This window comes from Mirounga angustirostris, unplaced genomic scaffold, assembly GCF_029215605.1.
Source record: "Mirounga angustirostris isolate CCGP_5_RB_7025 unplaced genomic scaffold, mMirAng1.0.hap1 SCAF_3, whole genome shotgun sequence".
In the NCBI taxonomy this organism is placed as follows: domain Eukaryota; kingdom Metazoa; phylum Chordata; class Mammalia; order Carnivora; family Phocidae; genus Mirounga; species Mirounga angustirostris.
Genome location: NW_026991711.1, coordinates 2,469,835 through 2,487,897, shown reverse-complemented (window position 1 = coordinate 2,487,897; position 18,063 = coordinate 2,469,835). Strand labels below are relative to the sequence as shown.

General features: G+C 45.2%; 1 protein-coding gene across 1 annotated transcript; it reads right to left on the bottom strand.

Annotated features, from left to right (window-relative positions):
- Nucleotides 1-11,513: 11,513 nt before the first annotated feature.
- Nucleotides 11,514-12,210, bottom strand: LOC135363807 (rRNA-processing protein FCF1 homolog). The gene has a single exon (XM_064585898.1). It carries the CDS (start codon nt 12,165-12,167, stop codon nt 11,607-11,609), a length of 561 nt encoding a protein of 186 aa, XP_064441968.1. The 5' UTR covers nt 12,168-12,210; the 3' UTR covers nt 11,514-11,606.
- Nucleotides 12,211-18,063: the final 5,853 nt, after the last annotated feature.

The window sequence follows — 18,063 nt, the reverse complement described above, 5'->3', positions numbered from 1 at the left end:
CGGGGGGATGCCTCCTCCACTCGGCTAACTGGTCCTGTCTAGCCACAACTCATCTGAAAACCTCTTAAGTGCCTCCCCTTCTGTTTCATAGACCAGAGGTTTTAAAATCCCACCTCTACTTAAAAAAAAAAAGCTTAAACAATTACAAAGCCCAGTCCTGTCATTCTTTGCCAGCTCAGTGAGAAACACACGACCGCATTTTACACATTTATTGTCAAGGTTGACTTCTTTAGGGGCGCCTGGGTGGCTCAGTCAGATGGGCATCTGCCTTTGGCTCGGGTCATGATCTCAGAGTCCTGGGATCGAGCCCTGCATCGGGCTCCCTGCTCAGCGGGGAGATTGCTTCTCCCTCTCCCTCTGCCGCTCCCCCTGTTTGTGCTCTCTCTCTCTCTGTCAAATAGATAAAATCTTAGGGGAAAAAAAGTTTGACTTCTTTATTATGCATCCTTGCTTCGTAATTCAAAATGAATTTCATGGCCCCTTCTATGTTAGTAGTGTTGGGAACCTAGGTTTCTCACTTCATCTGAAGAGTAGTGTGATTGTGATAAAGTCTCTTCTGAAGTTCTGTAAAGGGCTAATGAAACTTCCTTCATCATTTTAAAAATGTGCTTAAAACAGAGACATCCGCTTTAAGGCCATCACCCTGCCGCTCCACGGAAAAGACATCTTGGAGTCTTGACCCTTTGATACTTTATGGTTTGAAGTTTGTATCCAATTAAGAAAATTGAGTTCCTTAGTCAGGTGCATTTCCAACACGAGTCATTTCTGAATGAGTTGTTTGGTATTTCGAACAGCTTGAATGTTGCCGAGTTTTATTTGACAAGGAGGAAGTGTGGCCACTAAGAACTACAAATGGATGTGGCATATGTGACCCTTAGGTGCCCCCCCCGCCCCTTCCTCTCCCTGCCTCCACCCCTCCCCTTGCAGACACATGCAGGGGGACTTCCAGTAACAGTTCTTGGGTTTCCCACTGTCTGTGAATCTCCCTACTTTCCTCCTACCATTTTGCCAGGTCCTTCTTTGGTGAAGCTGTGCAGTTTTCAGTCAACCAGGAGATGCTTATCATGACCAACCAGAGGACCCAACGCTTGGGGTCTGTGAGTCCTGACAGTGGGGCTCTGGCACCTGGAAAGCCGCCTCGGTAGGTGCCCTAAGTAACCAGGTCATGGGTCCCCAGTCTGAGCCACTCAGGCAGTGGTTTCTGGGGCAGCTGCCCGTGGGCGCAGAATTGTAGCACGGCTCTAAAGCCGCCCAACGGGGCTGGGCCTCTGCCACTTCCCAGTTGGCTTCCTCACCAAAGACTTGGTGTTTTAACTGAAAATGGGGAGAATGAATAATGATTGTTCATTGGACAAGTTGCCTGCGTAATCTAATAGGAAACCATGGCGCCTGGTCTTGGCCGTTCTGTGAGGCAGACCAACCCCAGGGCTCTCACTTCCCTACTGTCTCCTCATTCCTCCAGGTGCCCAGAGCAGGGTTCATGGCTCAGGGTTACCATGGGAGTATCCGCCCACACCTGCCCTCTGGGAGCCGCACCCACACGCCATGGCCCTCCTTCTCCTCCGAAGCCCCCACCCCTGAAAAACCTCTCATCCTCAATATCTCTTCTTTACAGTTTTGCTTTCAGATTTTTCACGCAAAGAGCTCATTTAAATGCAATGAATTTCTAGATCAGGGAAGAGGTATCTTTGAGTAGGGGGGAGAGGATATGACCTTCCATTGGCCTTCAAATGACCCTGCATCAGCTTCTTCAGCCCTTGGGTTTCAGGCAGATCAGGGTCTGCTGGATTCATAGTCCCCTAAATCCTATTTAGCTAGAATCCTATTTCAGATTTAGTTAGCTAACTTCTGGTTACTAAGTCCCAGCTAAGTCTAGCTAGTTAGAATTTTATTTTAACAAGCTCAGAGACACCTCCGTGAAGTCACCCTCTGATGGGGTGGGGGGGGTGGGGGTGGTAAGTGAATACAATCAGTAGAGAGAATGGTTCATTGTTGTGTCTCAAACCTTGAGGTGTGCTTCCTGATTGTCCCACAACAGCACTTCCAAAAATTTTCTTAAGGAAATAATTAGAGATGTCTGGAAAGTTTTACATATGAAGATATGCATTGCAGCTTTCATTGTAATTTATGTTACTGTTTATAACCATTTAAAATAAAAGTTAGAGGGATGCCTGGCTGGCTTAGTTGGAGTGTGTGACTCTTGATCTCAGGTTGTGAGTTTGAGCCCCACATTGGGTGTAGAGATTACTTAAAAATAAAATCTTAAAAAATAAATAAATAAAATTAAAACCTAACGTACACCAGAATTACACTGTATGTTCACTAAGTGGAATTAAAAACTTAAAAAGAAAAGAAACAAATGAAATATTTAATAATAGGAAAATGATGTAAAAATTTATGTTTAACTGGATGATGGGAATACTTCACAGTCATTGGGAATTTCTATTTGGAGGATGCTTAAAGATATGGAAAAGTGTACATAATCTAACGTTTTTAAAAAGTGATAAAACCAGGGTTGCCTGGGTGGCTCAGTCGTTAAGTGTCTGCTTTCGCTCAGGTCATGGTCCCAGGGTCTTGGGATCGAGCTCCACATTGGGCTCCCTGCTCTGCAGGAAGCCCGCTTCTCCCTCTCCCACTCCCCCTGCTTGTGTTCCCTCTCTCGCTGTCTCTCTCTCTCTGTCAAATAAATAAATAAAATCTTTTTTTTAAAAATGATAAAACCATATGTAAACATTTTCATTTCCAGGTGGAATTTTCAGTTTGTTTATCTACCTCTCTTTTCTCCTGAAGACCAATTTAAATGACCATAAAAACATGAAAAGAAAAAAAATTTTTTAAGATTTTATTTATTTATTTGAGGGAAAGTGAAAGCGAGAGAGATCACAGAGGGAGAGGGAGAAGCAGACTCGCCTCTGAGCGGAGAGCCTGATGCGGGACTCGATCCCAGGACCCTGGGATCATGACCTGAGCCGAAGGCAGACGCTTAATGACTGAGCCACCCAGGCGCCCGAAAATAAAAATTTTTAAAGATTTATTTATTTATTTGAGAGAGAGAAAGAGAGAGCGTGTGGGAGCAGGGGGAGAGACAGAGGGAGAGGGAGACAAGCACTCTCCTGCTGAGCGGGGAGCCATGGATCCCTGGACCCCAAGACCATGATCTGAGCAGAAATAGAGAGTCAGACACTTAACCGACTGAGCCACCCAGGTGCTCCTGAAAATAAAATTTTAACCTTCATCTGTAAAAGTGATCCCATGAGAAATAACCGGATGTGTGAGATGAATGATCAGAGCTCTTGGCCCAGTGAAAGGAGTGAAGGTAGCAGAGAATTGTAAAGGCAAATCTGAGCAGATATTTTTCATGCTAAAACAAGAACAAGTAGCTATAAACAAAATGGGCCACCACAAAGTTTCAAATGAAATATGACCCAGCAATTCTACCTGCAGGCCTTTATCTTACGGATGGATTTACACATCGCGACAGCTGCGTAGTGGTGATCGGAAGGCCACCAGCCCGTTTGCTGCAGCAGAAGATGCAATATAACGTAAGTATCCATACACTGAAATAATACACAGGTATACTAACCAAAAGAATGTGGGAGACCTTGGTTTACGGACAAGGAAAATCTCTAGGATATATTCCTGAATGAAAAAGAACACATTGTATATTATTCCAAATGTGTAAAAATAAATCTGTGATGTTTGCATATGTAATGGAAAGATACATGGGCAGAGAAAGCACTGTGAATCTAGATATCAGCATGTAATTATCTTATACTTTGGGTTTGTAGTCTGATACTATATTATTTTACTGCTCAAACTGATTTAGTTTTGGCCCTGGAGAGCTCTTTCCGGTTGGCTCCTGGATCCCTCTGATATGTCCCCATTCTTTTGGGGTTTTTTTTGAGCACTCGTTACTGTTGGCACTCCTAGAAGCTCCAGGCTCATCTTGTCTTTTCCCAGCCTCAGAATCGGTTATTTTCCAGGGAGCCTGATTCCTTTTCCTGGAGAATGATATTTAGAAACCAAGATCTGGGGGCTAGGTGTGTTTGTTGTTATTTGTTATCATTCTTTGTAGGATCTCTTAGCAGATAAAGCTAGGAAATATATGTATATATACTAACCCATGTATACACATGTATCTGTGATTATTTCTGTATTCTGTGTATGTATAGTAAACTGAACATGAATCCATATTGCTATAAAGAAATGATTGGCAGGACACTTGGGTGGCTCAGGCAGTTAAGTGTCCGACTCTTGATTTCGGCTCAGGTCATGATCTCAGGGCTGTGGGATCAAGCCCCAGGTCTGGCTCTGTGCTCAGCGTGCAGTCTGTTGGCCCCTCTCCCTCTGTTCTGCCCCCTCTGCCCATCCCCTGCTCGTGCTCTATCTCGTTCTCTCTCTCAAATAAATGAATAAAATCTTGAAAAGAAAAAGAAACTATTGGCTGAATAAATAAAGAAGGAGAGAGAACAAATCTTCTTATAGAATAATTCCAAATGATACATGCAAATACTTCCCCTCTAGGAGGTGGAGCCTAATCTCCCCACCCCCACCCCTGGAGGGTGGGCTGGACTTAGCAGCTTGCTTCCCAAGAATAGTCTGGAGACCGGAAAATGGTAGCCTTATTGTAGAGAAGTCTGGGATCCAGGTTAACGTGACCAGTTCCTGTTCGTGTTGATGGCATGTACCCCTGATTTGATGTGAGGAGAAAGGACACTTCACCTTCAATGTTCTTCCAACAAAACTCTACAACTCTAGTTTAAACACAATGAAAACATCAGAGAAACCCAAACGGAGGGACAGTTGACAGCATACCTGCCAATGCTCCCCAAACTGTCAAGGTCATGGAAAACAAGGAAAGACTGAAGAATTGCCACAGACCAGAGGACACGAAGGACGTATGATGACTGAATGCAATGTGGGCTTCTGGATGGGGCCTCAACACAGAAAAAGGACATCACACGAAAACTGGTGACATCCAAATAAAATCTGGAGTGTGGTTATGGTTAACACTCTTTAATCTCTTTATTTTGACAAATGTACCATAACTGTGTGAGATTTAGACATTAGCGGCTCCTGGGGGAGGGGCAGACAGGACTCTTCTATCTTTGCACCTTTTTCTATAAATCTAAAGTTACTGTAAAATAAAAACTGGTTTAAAAAATATAAATCTCCATTTTAGACTACACTGGATTAAGAATAAGAAAAATTAAAGCAAAGCATGGTGCTTTGTAATTCTAATGGGAACAATATCCAGTGAAGTTATGACAGTTATCAAGCTTTTTTTTTTTTTTAAAGATTTTATTTATTTATTTGACAGAGAGAGACACAGTGAGAGAGGGAACACAAGCAGGGGGAGTAGAAGAGGGAGAAGCAGGTTTCCTGCAGAGCAGGGAGCCTGATGCGGGGCTCGATCCCAGGACCGTGGGATCATGACCTGAGCCAAAGGCAGACGCTTAACGACTGAGCCACCCAGGCGCCCTGGTTATCAGGCTTAATGAATCACAAACGTAGCATCTCCCTTCCCCTCTTCTTGCTGGAGGATTCAGCTGGTGTGGCTGGTGCATCTGCCGGGGCTGGGAGCTAATAATGCAGTGAGACAACCAGCAAGTCTGTTAGAGCTGGCCCGGGGAGGGCGTCTGTGTGGTTGAGCAGCAGGCCTCTGCCAAAGAGATGATCTGAGCCACTGGGAGGTTTGATACAGAAGCACAGAGCAAATACATGAGAATAATCAGAGCCATATTCCCAACTCTTAGAGGATTACAAATATGAAGAGGGGAAAGCAGATAACCTCTCTTGTATTGAATCAGAGTTAATTATTCAATACGAACTTATGGTTTTTCTTTTTTTTTAATTTATTTATTTTATTCATTTGAAAGAGAGAGAGAGCAGAGGGGAGGGTCAGAGGGAGAGGGAGAAGGAGACTTCCCACCGAGCCAGGAGCCCGAGGCGGGACTCAATCCCAGGACCCTGGGATCATGACCTGAGCTGAGGCAGACACTTCAACAGTTGAGCCACCTAGGCGCCCCCAAACTCATGGTTTTTCATACGTGTATAGAAATCAGGCTGGATGTGTGTGTCTGTGTGTGTGTGTGCGCTTCCCGGTTCTGTGCGCTCGAGGTCTAGAAGCAGTGACCGGCATGCAGCAGTGAGCAGGAGTAGCGGCCAGATCTTGGTTTCTAATCCAGTTCTCCACTGAAAGGAACCAGTGAGAAATGTCTGACTGCAGGCGGCACAGGGAAACACGCTGCTCCTGGAACATCTCCTGTGTCAGGACGTAAGGAAATGCCAAAGATGTGTGGAACATGTCAAACGAAGCTTCTCTGCACCATCTCTGAGCATCACAATAGATATGGATGGCAACTGAGTAAAATAAGGATCCGTGGATATCCTTCTGACATGGACAAATAAGTAAATACAGCAGAACCCCAGCTAGCTAAAGTAGAACAACTGATGGAATTAGAAAATCAACATTTGGCTTTCGTCATGGTAACAGACAAGAATCGTCAATGAGAAAGAGGATAAATACATAGTTTCAGAGCATTCACATGCAATCATCTTTACAGGGGAGAAACCGGGCAGACAGCATCTTCACCAGGTGATTCAAGTTAACATCACTAGCGATGAGACAAAGGGACGTTGTGAGCCTCCTGAGAACACAGTGTCACTTTTGTCATATTCTTACCGAAAATACATAGTCTGAATATGATCAGCAGGAAATATCAGACAAAGCCAAGTTTAGGAACATTCTACAAGGTAACTGGGCTGTTCTCGCCATCATTATCAAGGTTATTAAAGACAAATAAAGAGTGAGGAACTGGGGCGCCTGGGTGGCTCAGTCAGTTAAGCGTCTGCCTTCGGCTCAGGTCCTGATCTCAGGGTCCTGGGATCGAATCCTGTGTTGGGCTCCCTGCTTGGTGGGAAGTCTGCTTCACCCTCTCCCTCTGCTCCCCCTGCTTGTGCTCACTCTCTGTCTCTATCAAATAAATAAATAAATAAATAAATAAGATATTTTTAAAAAGACTGAAGAACTGGTCCAGAGTGAGGGACACTGAGGAGACGGTCACACTCGGTGTGTAGTCCCATTGGACCCTGCACCTCAAAGGACATTACTGGGGTATAGCCAGAGCAATTTGAAGGGAGTCTGTGGATCAGATGGTAGCATTGCACCAATGCTAATCTCCAGATTTTGCTGGTTTTATTGTGCTTACATAGGAGAGTGACCTTATTTTCAGGAAATACTTCTTAAGTATTCAGGGGAACTAGGACGGCAACTTCCTCCCAGATGGTAGAGAGAATAATAATACAGAAATGTAAATAGAAGGAGAGAAAGAATAATAAGGCAAATATGGTAATACATTGATAACTGGGGAATCAAGGCAAAAGATACACAGGTATTCTTTGTTTCTTACAGTTTTATAGTTTGAAATCATTCCAAAATAAAATAAAAATTAAAAGTTAAAATAAATAGTTAAAATGAATAAAAAAGTGAAATAAAATAAAACTCATTAAAGAATAGAACAGAGTTTAAAAATAAAATAGTTAAGTAAAATTAGTTAAAAATAAGTTAAGTAAAAATTAAAAATACGATTTAAGTTTTTTAAAAAGCATCAAATTTATAAGGTAAGGGCGCCTGGGTGGCTCAGTTGGTTAAGCGACTGCCTTCAGCTCAGGTCATGATCCCAGAGTCCTGGGATCGAGTCCCGCATTGGGCTCCTGGCTCAGCGGGGAGCCTGCTTCTCCCTCTCCCACTCCCCCTGTTTGTGTTCCCTCTCTCGCTGTGTCTCTCTCTGTCAAATAAATAACTGTCAAATAAATAACTCTGTCAAATAAATAATAAAATCTTTAAAAAAAATTTATAAGGTAAAACTTTAAGAGATGCAAGAGGAAATGGAAATACAATAGGAGCTTTCAGCTTTTATCCACATGAGATCAGATGGACAGAAAGTGAGTTTTAGGATGTGACAATCCTGAACAGCAGAATTAATGAGGTCTGTCCCATCCTCATATGCCAAACTTTGTATCTTGAAACAGAAAAACCTTCTTTCTAGTACTTGCTGATGAGTCATAAATTTGACTATATTTATTAATACACAAAGAAAACGTCAATAGAATAGATCTAGTTAATGACTGTTTCAGAGCAGATCCAGTTTTGTACAAACAGCCCTAAGACTGGTTCTATCAACCAGTTTGGGCTACTTAGGTGGATGGGTTATGAACACTTTTTGCCTTTAGACTATTTTGTCTCTGAAATAATGTGGAGGTGGGTAGCCACACGTTTATCCAAAAGTAATTTTATGTCAGCCTGCTGTTTTAGATTTTCACCAGTGCAAGGTGTCAGATTGCTCTCAGAGGAAATTCCATGTGAAGTTCTCCATCGTACCGGTGAGTCAGATTGTCACTGGTTTTCATTTTGGTTTGCGTGTTGGTGTTCCCATTGTGGATTTATTTATTTAAGTTTTATTTATTTAAGTAATTTCTACACCCAAGGCGAGGCTCGAACTCACGACTCCCCCAAGATCAAGAGTCACATGATGCTCTTCCGACTGAGCCAGCCCGGTGCCCTGTTTCATAGAAATTTTAATGAAAAATTTGGCTTTGGCAGTATTATCACTCAGCAGCTTTGATTTTGAAACAAAGTCTTTTCCCTGCAAGACTTAGGTTAGCAGCTTACAGATGGAAGAGCAGCCTCGGGAGGCACTCGGCCTTGTTCCCTGGATACTGGCAGATGTATTGAGCACAAGGAGGAAAAATTACTGGTCCCATACCCCTGGAAACCACAGGCAGACATTCTGTATATAGTCCTATCCTGAGACTATCCAAAGGTCAGCTCCCTGGAAAATTTCGTGAGTGCTGGACTTAGCTTAATGGCGCAGTCATGTTCAATGTTTATGTATTAATCCCCTTTGGGAAACGAGGAGTTACTCAGTGGGCCTCCTTTCTGTTCACACATCCCCACTATGAGCCAGGACCGCAGGGAGAAGGCCCTGGTCTGGGGCAGCACAGCCGATTCTGGCCATAGGTGGACAAGGCCTTACCAACACCCAGTTGATGCCCATCAAGCCTGCAGTGATGCTGGCGAGCGGTGGGGAACCAGACACACCTTACCACCAGCTTCCAGGCTCCCACTGCTGGAAAAAGTGGCCAAAAATTAGTCCCTTTGTTGCATGACCCAACGTCAGCATTGCCCTGCCGTCCCAAAATTGCCTCCATGTAGGACACGCTGGGAGAAGGGAGGGCCCTCCCACATACCTGGGTCCGCTCTCTCTCCCATACCTGAGGGTATTTCTCACCTTGTTGAGAAGTCCTTGAATTATGGGCTGTGGACCTGGGGACTTCTAGTTTTAGAGAACATTGTGGTAAGCCTGGCAGTGGCATGGAAGGGTTTCTCCCACTGTGAGAGGTTCAGGGGAGTAAGAAGCCCAGTGGGAGTCAGGTATCTTGGTTAACATGGTTTGTACGGGAAGGCTCAGAGGGGCTCAGGGGCTCTGAGTAGGAGCAGGAAAAGGCAGATTGCCCACGAGTGGTGCTGAAGGACAAAGATGCAGGGAGCTGAATTAGGGGCACCAGTGGTGGGGCCCTCAGGAGAGCAAGGAAATATTCATACTCTGGTTGGCAGGTGACTGGCCTCCTGAGGGTTTCCTGCCAGCAGGAGAGCTGAGCAGAAAGCTGTGCTGGGGGTGAGGAATCCTTGTGAGAGAGAAGGGGGTTTAGATGAGCAAGTCTCGTGGAAGATTCCCAAGCACGGTTTGCCCACTCCAAGGTGGTAGGAGAAGCAGAGGTGTTAATGGGGGAATCCGCTTGGAAGGTGGGGTGTCCATTGACCAGTGATTATCTCCCCCCATGCAGGGAGTTAGTTGTGGACACCAGGAGGATCCATGGAAGAAATGTGGGGAGTGGATTTGTGAACTCTTGTTCCCTAGGCAATCCTAAATCCAATGTCCCCTTTCTTTAGGGTATCTGCAAACATACCTACCTACCGGGGTTTGGGAGGGAACAGGTTTCCCTGGCTTATTTCCTTCAAATAGTGAAGCTGCCAAGCGGTGAGTTTGCACTGTGTTTACCTGGCCTCCCTGCAGTGTTGCTCATGGGGTTTCCATCGTGGTGGGGGAGTGTCTCTAGTTTGGGGTGTGAGCCATTAGTGAAGCTATGACTGGGCAGGAGTGTCCAGAGGGAGACCGGAGTAGTCTTTCCAAACATTCTCATCTATGCCTACAGTTAGAGGCGGATTCCTCTCTTTGTCGCCTGCCATCTTCTATCTTTGACTAGTCAATTTTTGAGGAAGGATGGGGGGAATGGATTGTCAGTCTCTCTCGTACGGTTTTAGCCTGTAACCTCAGGGGTGTTCTGATTTCCTGAAGGTCTTTGTGAAGAGTGGCCCATTTGCCATTTTCAAAGCACTCAGTGGCATCTCCAGGGCCCACTAAGGATGACCAAGTTGAGTAAACCACAGAGCCCAGGAGAATACGCCCTGAGTTGCTGTATGGTTGGATTGCTAACTCCCCTATCCTTACAGGGATCCAGAAACAACAGCAGGTCAATCTCGGGGAGAGTGAGGCAGAGACATTTTGCACCTAGGTCACTGATCTGCAGTCAGGTGTGACGCAGGGCCAATGACATGGGTGAGTAGGGGGAGCCGGGGGTGGCGGGGGCCAAGCAGAAGATATGGAAAAAGAGAAACCCAGATGACTTCACTCCTGAATTCTACCAAACATTTACCAATTCTTCAAAAACTCTTCCAAAAAGGGGAAAAAAGGGAACATTTCCCCATCATGTGGCCAGTGCAATTGGGCACACAGCTCTTCTGGACACGGACACGACCCCCAGGATGGAAGGCTGGCAAGCAGCCCCAGTACCTTCGGCCCCACGTAGGCCTTCTGGTTCTGTTCTTTAGGTCAGGTCTGTTTCCTCAGCTCGCTGACCTTTTATTCCTTCAGTACTGTTGGATTTGAAACACTGGAGCATTTCATGGGCAAGTCTAGTCTGTTCTGCTCTATCCCCCAACATTGCCCCAGTTCTTCCATATAATCCTTTAATTGTTAACTCGTTATGAAAGGTGCCCATTTTCTATTTACATGTATGTCAGCATGCACTTTCCCCTTCCTTTTACCTGGACTTCCTTTCTCCTTTTTTTTTTTTTTTTTTTTTTTTTAAGATTTTATTTATTTATTTGAGAGAGGGGGAGAGAGAGAACACACGAGCGGGGGAAGAGGCAGAGGCAGAGGGAGAAGCAGACTCCCCGCTGAGCAGGGACCCTGATGTGGGACATGATCCCAGGACTCCTGGATTATGACCTGGGCCGAAGGCAGACGCTTAACCGACTGAGCCACCCAGGCACCCCTGTGCACTTGTCTTTTAATAAGAAAACTTATTTAGTCACATTCATCATGACTACTGTGCATTTGAACCTTTCTCTACCATCTTACTTTATGTTTTCTATTTACCATTATTTCTTCTTCCCTCCCCTCTTCTGCATTTTTTTTCTCTTTCCTTTTTCGATTTACAGATAGCAAAATATGCAAATCTCCAGTGATGCAGTTCATTGGGTTTTGACAAAACCTGTTTTGTTTTTTTGAGTTTTTTTTTTAATGATTGAGTTCCCGTTTTCATTTCTTCTCTCTATGGTTAGAAATGTACATGATGGGAACTCCAGGGATCTTCCGGATCCTTCGCTTAAGGTCCCGGTCAACTGTGGCCACAATGTAACACTTGTGCTGAGTTACTCTCTGTACTAAGCAGTCATCTGCATAGGTTCCTTTGTGTGTGCATGGTAATCGTTCAAATCTTGGATCCTTGGCAATCCTTAGAGCCACTCGATACTTTTGCCCCAGTTTCTCAATTTCAGCCATCACACAGTCAGTTATACAAGGGATACACTTGGCATACAGACAGTCCATCATTGACTGTACTAAGTCAAGTTTCGCTTTAATGGAAAAGTTGATAAAGTTGGTATCAACCAGGATGTGGTAAGGTGGGCCCAGCTGTGTGTTATATTGGAAGAATAAGCAGGAAGGATGTTGGGGGACTTCTCTTTCCTTGAGTGCACTGGGATCTTTCTTTTCTTTCTTTTTAGGTTTTAATCTGTCCTTCTCTTTAAGCCTCTGATCTCGGAGACTAAGCATTCGCTTCATGGTGGCATACTTTCTTGCTTTCTTTTGCTTCCCCATGTTCACGCCGTGCTCTTGTTTCTTCTCCTTTCTCCTTTTATAGTTAACTAAATTTGATTCCTTTCTCTCCTTCAATGGGTGCATTGTTTTAAGTTTAGAACTGCCAATTCAATTTTTTTCCTGACAAACATTGTTAACATCTTCCTTTGTCTGTAGTAAATTTTTATCTTGTACATGGGTCTTAAGATTCTCTTAGAGAAAGAGTCCTTTGGGGGTGCTTGTTTCTGTCCTTTCACAGTTGAGGGGGTCCTCGGTGGTTAAGGGGTCTTGCTCGGAGGTTAGGGGGTCCTGTCAGTGGTTAGGGGTTGCTGCTTGGCGGCTGGGGGTTGCTGCTCGGTGGTTGGGGAGGTCCTGTCAGTAGTTAGGGGGTGCTGCTCAGTGTTTAGGAGTGCTGCTCTGCAGTTAAGGGGCCCTGCCGCGGTTAAGGGGCAGGCCTTGGAGCTCTGCTCCGCTCCCCAAGCGTAGGCGTGCGGGGGAGGGTGCAGCGGGCGCGGTGAGAGCAGCGACCTAAGTACAAATGAGCTCGCCCCAGGGAAGGGGGAAAAGCGGCCCCAGGTCCACCACACCAAACAGGCCTGCAGCCACAGAGACCAGGCGCTCCAAGAATAGACAGAGCTGTCTCTTCAGAAGGGGGTCGGCTTGTGTAAAAATACCTCCCAACAGTCCTTACGTAGATAGAAAAGCAAAGTACTTCTGGGGATGGGGGTACAGCAGAAGATAATGGTGTAAAGATCCAGTTGGCAAGTTAAGGAAAATGAAAATATCCCATATTGGTGGGCTCTTTCAACAACAACAACACGTCAAGGTGGTTTAAAACTTCTCTAGGTGAACTTGGATATACATTTTAAAAGCCTGAACACACTCTGGTTATTTCATTCAGCAACTGTGTACCCCAAGAGAACAAGAGCCGGGATTTATACACAACAAAGCAGGTTGCTTTATGTGTATTTGTTCATTTAATTTTTCCTGCAACACTAAGAGGTGGCAATTATCGCTCCCATGTCCTGGTGGGGAAAGTGAAGCCCGGGGCAGCCAGAGACCTGGAGAGAAAGAAGCAGGCAGCTGGGGCGCCCAAGGGCTGGGGGCTTGGAGCACCTCGAGCTCTGACAGAAGCTGGGGTCTGGAAGATGGGAAACTCCAGGCCTCAAGCACTGAGCTGGCGGGAACTGGGGCCAGGGGGGCGTTCGAAGTGGAGGCTGGGCGCCCAGTCACAGGCCACCCCCCCCCCTGCACCTGCTCCTGCAGCTTGCAGGCCGGAGGGAGGCGCTGGGGTGGCCCAGCTGGGCCCCTGCGGAACTGTGAGGACATGCAGACCTTCAGCGGCAGGCAGGAGTCCTGAGCTGTTCTCTGGTCCTTCTGGTTTCACAGAGACAGTGTCCCACGGAAGAGATTTTCCTCCAGAGGCTTCATTAACCCAGTTGTCACTAGATGGTTATGGGTTTTTTGTTTTTGTTTGCTCCTCGTTTATAACCTTACTCATAGGTGCTAGCTTTCTGCTGCCTGTGACTTCCAAGAGAACTCTAAGTTTACAAAAAACAATATATTTGGTCTGCAGCAAAAGGGATTTTCACGGAAGTAACTGGCTCAAAGCTGTCAGTTATTAGTAGAGAGTTGAGGAATAGAAATCTCAAATCTGATTCTGAATTTTATGTTTTATTCACTGGAGGAATGATCTCTTTCAAAAAGTCGTTTTTTAATACATTTAAAGTGTGTGTTTGCATTTTGGAGAATGGAATGAAAGCTTAAAGAGCCATTCAGTATGGGTAAGATTTTAGTAGGGAGAATTTCAAAAAGAAATAAGCAAGTCGGTTTGCACTTTCGGGTTTGTTTTCACCTCCTTTATGAGTTTGAGGACGTTAGTCTGCTCCAGAGGTTCCCAAAGCTTCTCAGCTCCAGGCACCCTCCTGGTGCCCTGGTCACTTTGCGGGGCACCCCTTGGCCAGGAGAAAGCCCTAACAATTCTGTTTATAGAGGGTAGCATCCATGCAACTTAGTATTTGTAGCCTCATAACTAGGTAGTTGTTTGAAAAAATAAAACATATAAATCAAAATAAAAAATATTTCATTTAATTTTTTTTAAGATTTTATTTATTTGACACAGAGAGAGAGACAATGAGAGAGGGAACACAAGCAGGGGGAATGGGAGAGGGAGAAGCAGGCTTCCCGCGGAGCAGAGAGCCCGATGCGGGGCTCTATCCCAGGACCCTGGGATCAGGACCTGAGCCGAAGGGGGAGGCTTAATGACTGAACCATCCAGGCGCCCCTATTTTATTTAATTCTTAAATAGCGACTATTTCTTGCCCGGTTCTTGCTTTTCACTGCGGCTGCTGAAAGAACCGAGGCACGTAGCTACAACCTAATGCTGAAATTTTGAACGCCTGCAAGCTAGTAGTTCCCGGGATTATTACTGTATCTCCTTACAAAATAAAGCATCCTGCTGCTCGCTGGGGGTTTGTGGTGCGCCCCAGGGTTCCTCCGCGCACAGTTTGGGAACCACTGGAGTGAGCTGTTTCAGACTTGCAGACGCCACTTAGAAGTGTCGCTCCAGCGAGCCTCCTCATCCGTTATTCTGTGACTGTGAACCGTTTGTGAATTTACTCTTCTGAGTGGCAATGGAAGTCCATCAAAACTCTCCGCATTTTCATTCCTTTGGGTGCAAATCATAGGAATTAATTTGCTAGGTCTTCCTTTGTGGGTGAGGAATGCCAGGGACCGATGAAAAGCATATTCTGAGCTTCTTAGCTACATTCTCCTGGGTGCGGCCCCACACCGACCACCGTGATCTAGTCTCTGCTGGCGAGGGAGCTGGGAAGGCGCTGGTTATCTGAGGCTGCTGAGGTTCAGTGTCTGGATCTGACCGTTAGACCCCGAGAGTGGAAAGTGGATGAACAGGGGTCAGTCTTCCCCGTGATCCCCAGACAGCTGTGGCCAAGTCCCCGTGCCAGATGGATGGGCATTCTCCTGTGTTAAAGACACTGGGCTCTAGAGAAAGCCTAATTCATACTTCTCCTGATTGAAAACCCCAGGGGGCCCCGGTGGGCTTAAAAGGTCGGGAGCAAGAGTCTAATCTTGTGTAGGAGATGGTCCATGTGAAAAAAGTACCCGAATTCCTTGCTTGGGTTTTCTTTTTAAAAAAGGAGATTCAGACAGATGGGGCTCCCACTCACATTCTCACTTTGAGAATTAATATTTAAATGACTTGAACCTCACTTGGCTATAAATCTCTCTTAACCTATGTCCTGACTTTGAATTTTTTTTTTTTTTTAAAGATTTTATTTATTTATTTGAGAGAGAGAGAATGAGAGACAGAGAGCATGAGAGGGAGGAGGGTCAGAGGGAGAAGCAGACTCCCTGCCGAGCAGAGAGCCCGATGCGGGACTCGATCCCGGGACTCCAGGATCATGACCTGAGCCGAAGGCAGTCGCTTAACCAACTGAGCCACCCAGGTGCCCGAATTTTTTCTTATTGGTCCGACTTCCGAGTCCTTTTCAGGTTTGGAAAGTCTTCCTCAACCCCCAAATGCTCCACGATTGCAGGATAAATGTTTCTGCCCCTCTGCCCCAAGTTAGGAAGTACAGGCTCACTACTGTGAGGGAAAGAGGGGTCGCATCCTTATGTAAACATGTAGAAAAAGCCTCCTACAAATTCATGCATCTATGATGGCTCCCAAATGTGAGATGATACATACATTTCTATGAAATTCCAATTAATACATGGTCCATAACATTGGTGAAGGTGGAGAGAAAAAAGAAAGTATCTCTAAGTAAAACCCAAAGAGAATGGCCAATTACATACAGGTGGGAGAACTAACCTGTACTTTTTTTTTTTTTTTTAGATTTATTGATTTATTTTAGAGAGGAGGGCGGGGCAGATGGAGAGGGAGAGAAACAGACTCCTCACTGAATGTGGAGCCCGACGTGGGGATGGATCCCACAACCCTGAGATCATGACCTGAGTTGAAATCAAGAGGCGGATGCTTAACTGACTGAGCCACCCAGGGCCCCCTCACTAATGTGTTTTTAAATGTAAACTTTTAATTTTGAATAGCTTTAGATTTCTATAAAAGTTGCAAAGAGAGGTAAGCAGAGAGTTCCCGCATGGCCATGCCCCATCTCCCCTGTGGGAACATCTCACGTTTTCATCACACATTTGTCACAGATAAGAGACCAGCACAGATACAACACTGTCCCTGGAAGCTCTTCACACCGGTGAAGTGCAGTCTCTTTTTCCCTCAAGCATCCTCTCCCACCACACGGCTCGACTTTTATTTTTAGCTTGTTTAGCTTTTAGGACACAAGTTCTTAATTAAAACGGAGTCCCAAAGATGCACCATTTTCTTTAGGGTAGCATTTGTTTGTGTCCTGTTAAAAGTATCTTTCCCTAGATTCAGGGAATGAAGGAATTTTGCTATATTCTTTTTTTTTAAAGATTTTATTTATTTATTTGATAGAGACAGAGACAGGGAGAGAGGGAACATAAGCAGGAGGAGCAGCAGAGGGAGAGGGAGAAGCAGGCTTCCCGCCGAGCAGGGAGCCCGAGGTGGGGCTTGATCCCAGGACCCTGGGATCATGACCTGAGCCGAAGGCAGACGCTTAATGATGGAGCCACCCAGGCGCCCCTGCTATATTCTTATTTATTTATTTATTATTATTTTTTAAAGATTTCATTTATTCATTTGACAGAGATAGACACAGCAAGAGAGGGAACACAAGCAGGGGGAGTGGGAGAGGGAGAAGCAGGCCTCCCGCAGAGCGAGGAGCCCGATGCGGGGCTCGATCCCAGGACTCTGAGATCATGACCTGAGCCGAAGGCAGACGCTTAACGACTGAGCCACCCAGGCGCCCCGCTATATTCTTTTTTAAAATAAAATTTGTTTACTGTGTTAAAATATACATAATGTTTACCATCTTACCATTTTTAATGTACAGCTCAGTGGTACTAAATATATTCATAATGTTTGCACCCATCACCACCATCCACTGCCATAACTTTTCATCTTGTAAAATTGAACTCTGTCCTTATTAAATGGTGACTTCCCGTTACCCTGTTACACGCCCCCCACCCGCACCCACCGTCTGCTTTCTGTCTCTTTGCATTTGACTGCTCTAAGTACTTCATATGAGTGGCGTCAGACACATGCAGAAGGACACATATGTCCTTCTGTATCCGGCTTATTTCACCCAGCATAATGTCCTCAAGTTTCAACCATGTCGCATCAGGTGTCAGAATGTCCTTCCTTCCTAAGGCTGAATAATAAATATTCCATTGTACATACACACCACATTTTGCTTATTCTGTTCACCTGTTGATGGACATTTGGGTTCCTTCCACATTTTAGCTATTTTGGATAATGCTGTGATGAACATGGGTGCACAAACATCTCTTTAAGACCCTGCTTTCAATTATTTTGGGTATGTACCCAGAGGTGGCATTGCTGGATCATGTGGTAATTCTATTTTTAATTTTTTTGAGGAACCGCCATGCTGTTTTCCACCTGGGCTGTACCGCTTTACAATCCTACCTGTTTACATTCCCACCAATAGTGCCCAAGGGTTTCGATTTCTTGTCAACATTTGCTATTTCCTGTTTGTTTGTTTGTTTGTTTGTTTGTTTTATAGTAGCCATCCTGACGAGTGTGAGAGGTGGTATGTCATTGTAGTTATGATTTGCACTTCCCTCATGATTAGTGATTGAGCATCTTTTCATTTGCTTATTGTACATTTGTAGATCTTCTTTGAGAAATGTCTATTCAAGTCCTTTGCCCCCTTTTTTTTAAGATTTATTTATTTGAAAGAGAGAGAGAGAGAGAGAGTGTGTGTGAGCAGGGGGAGGGGCAGAGGGAGAGGGAGAGAGACAATCTCAATCAGACTCCTGGCTGAGTGAGGAGCCGACTGGG

Bases quoted from the DNA above. Each gene is read 5' to 3' on its own strand.
- LOC135363807 (XM_064585898.1), bottom strand. From the start codon at position 12,167: ATGGGGAAGCAAAAGAAAGCAAGAAAGTATGCCACCATGAAGCGAATG.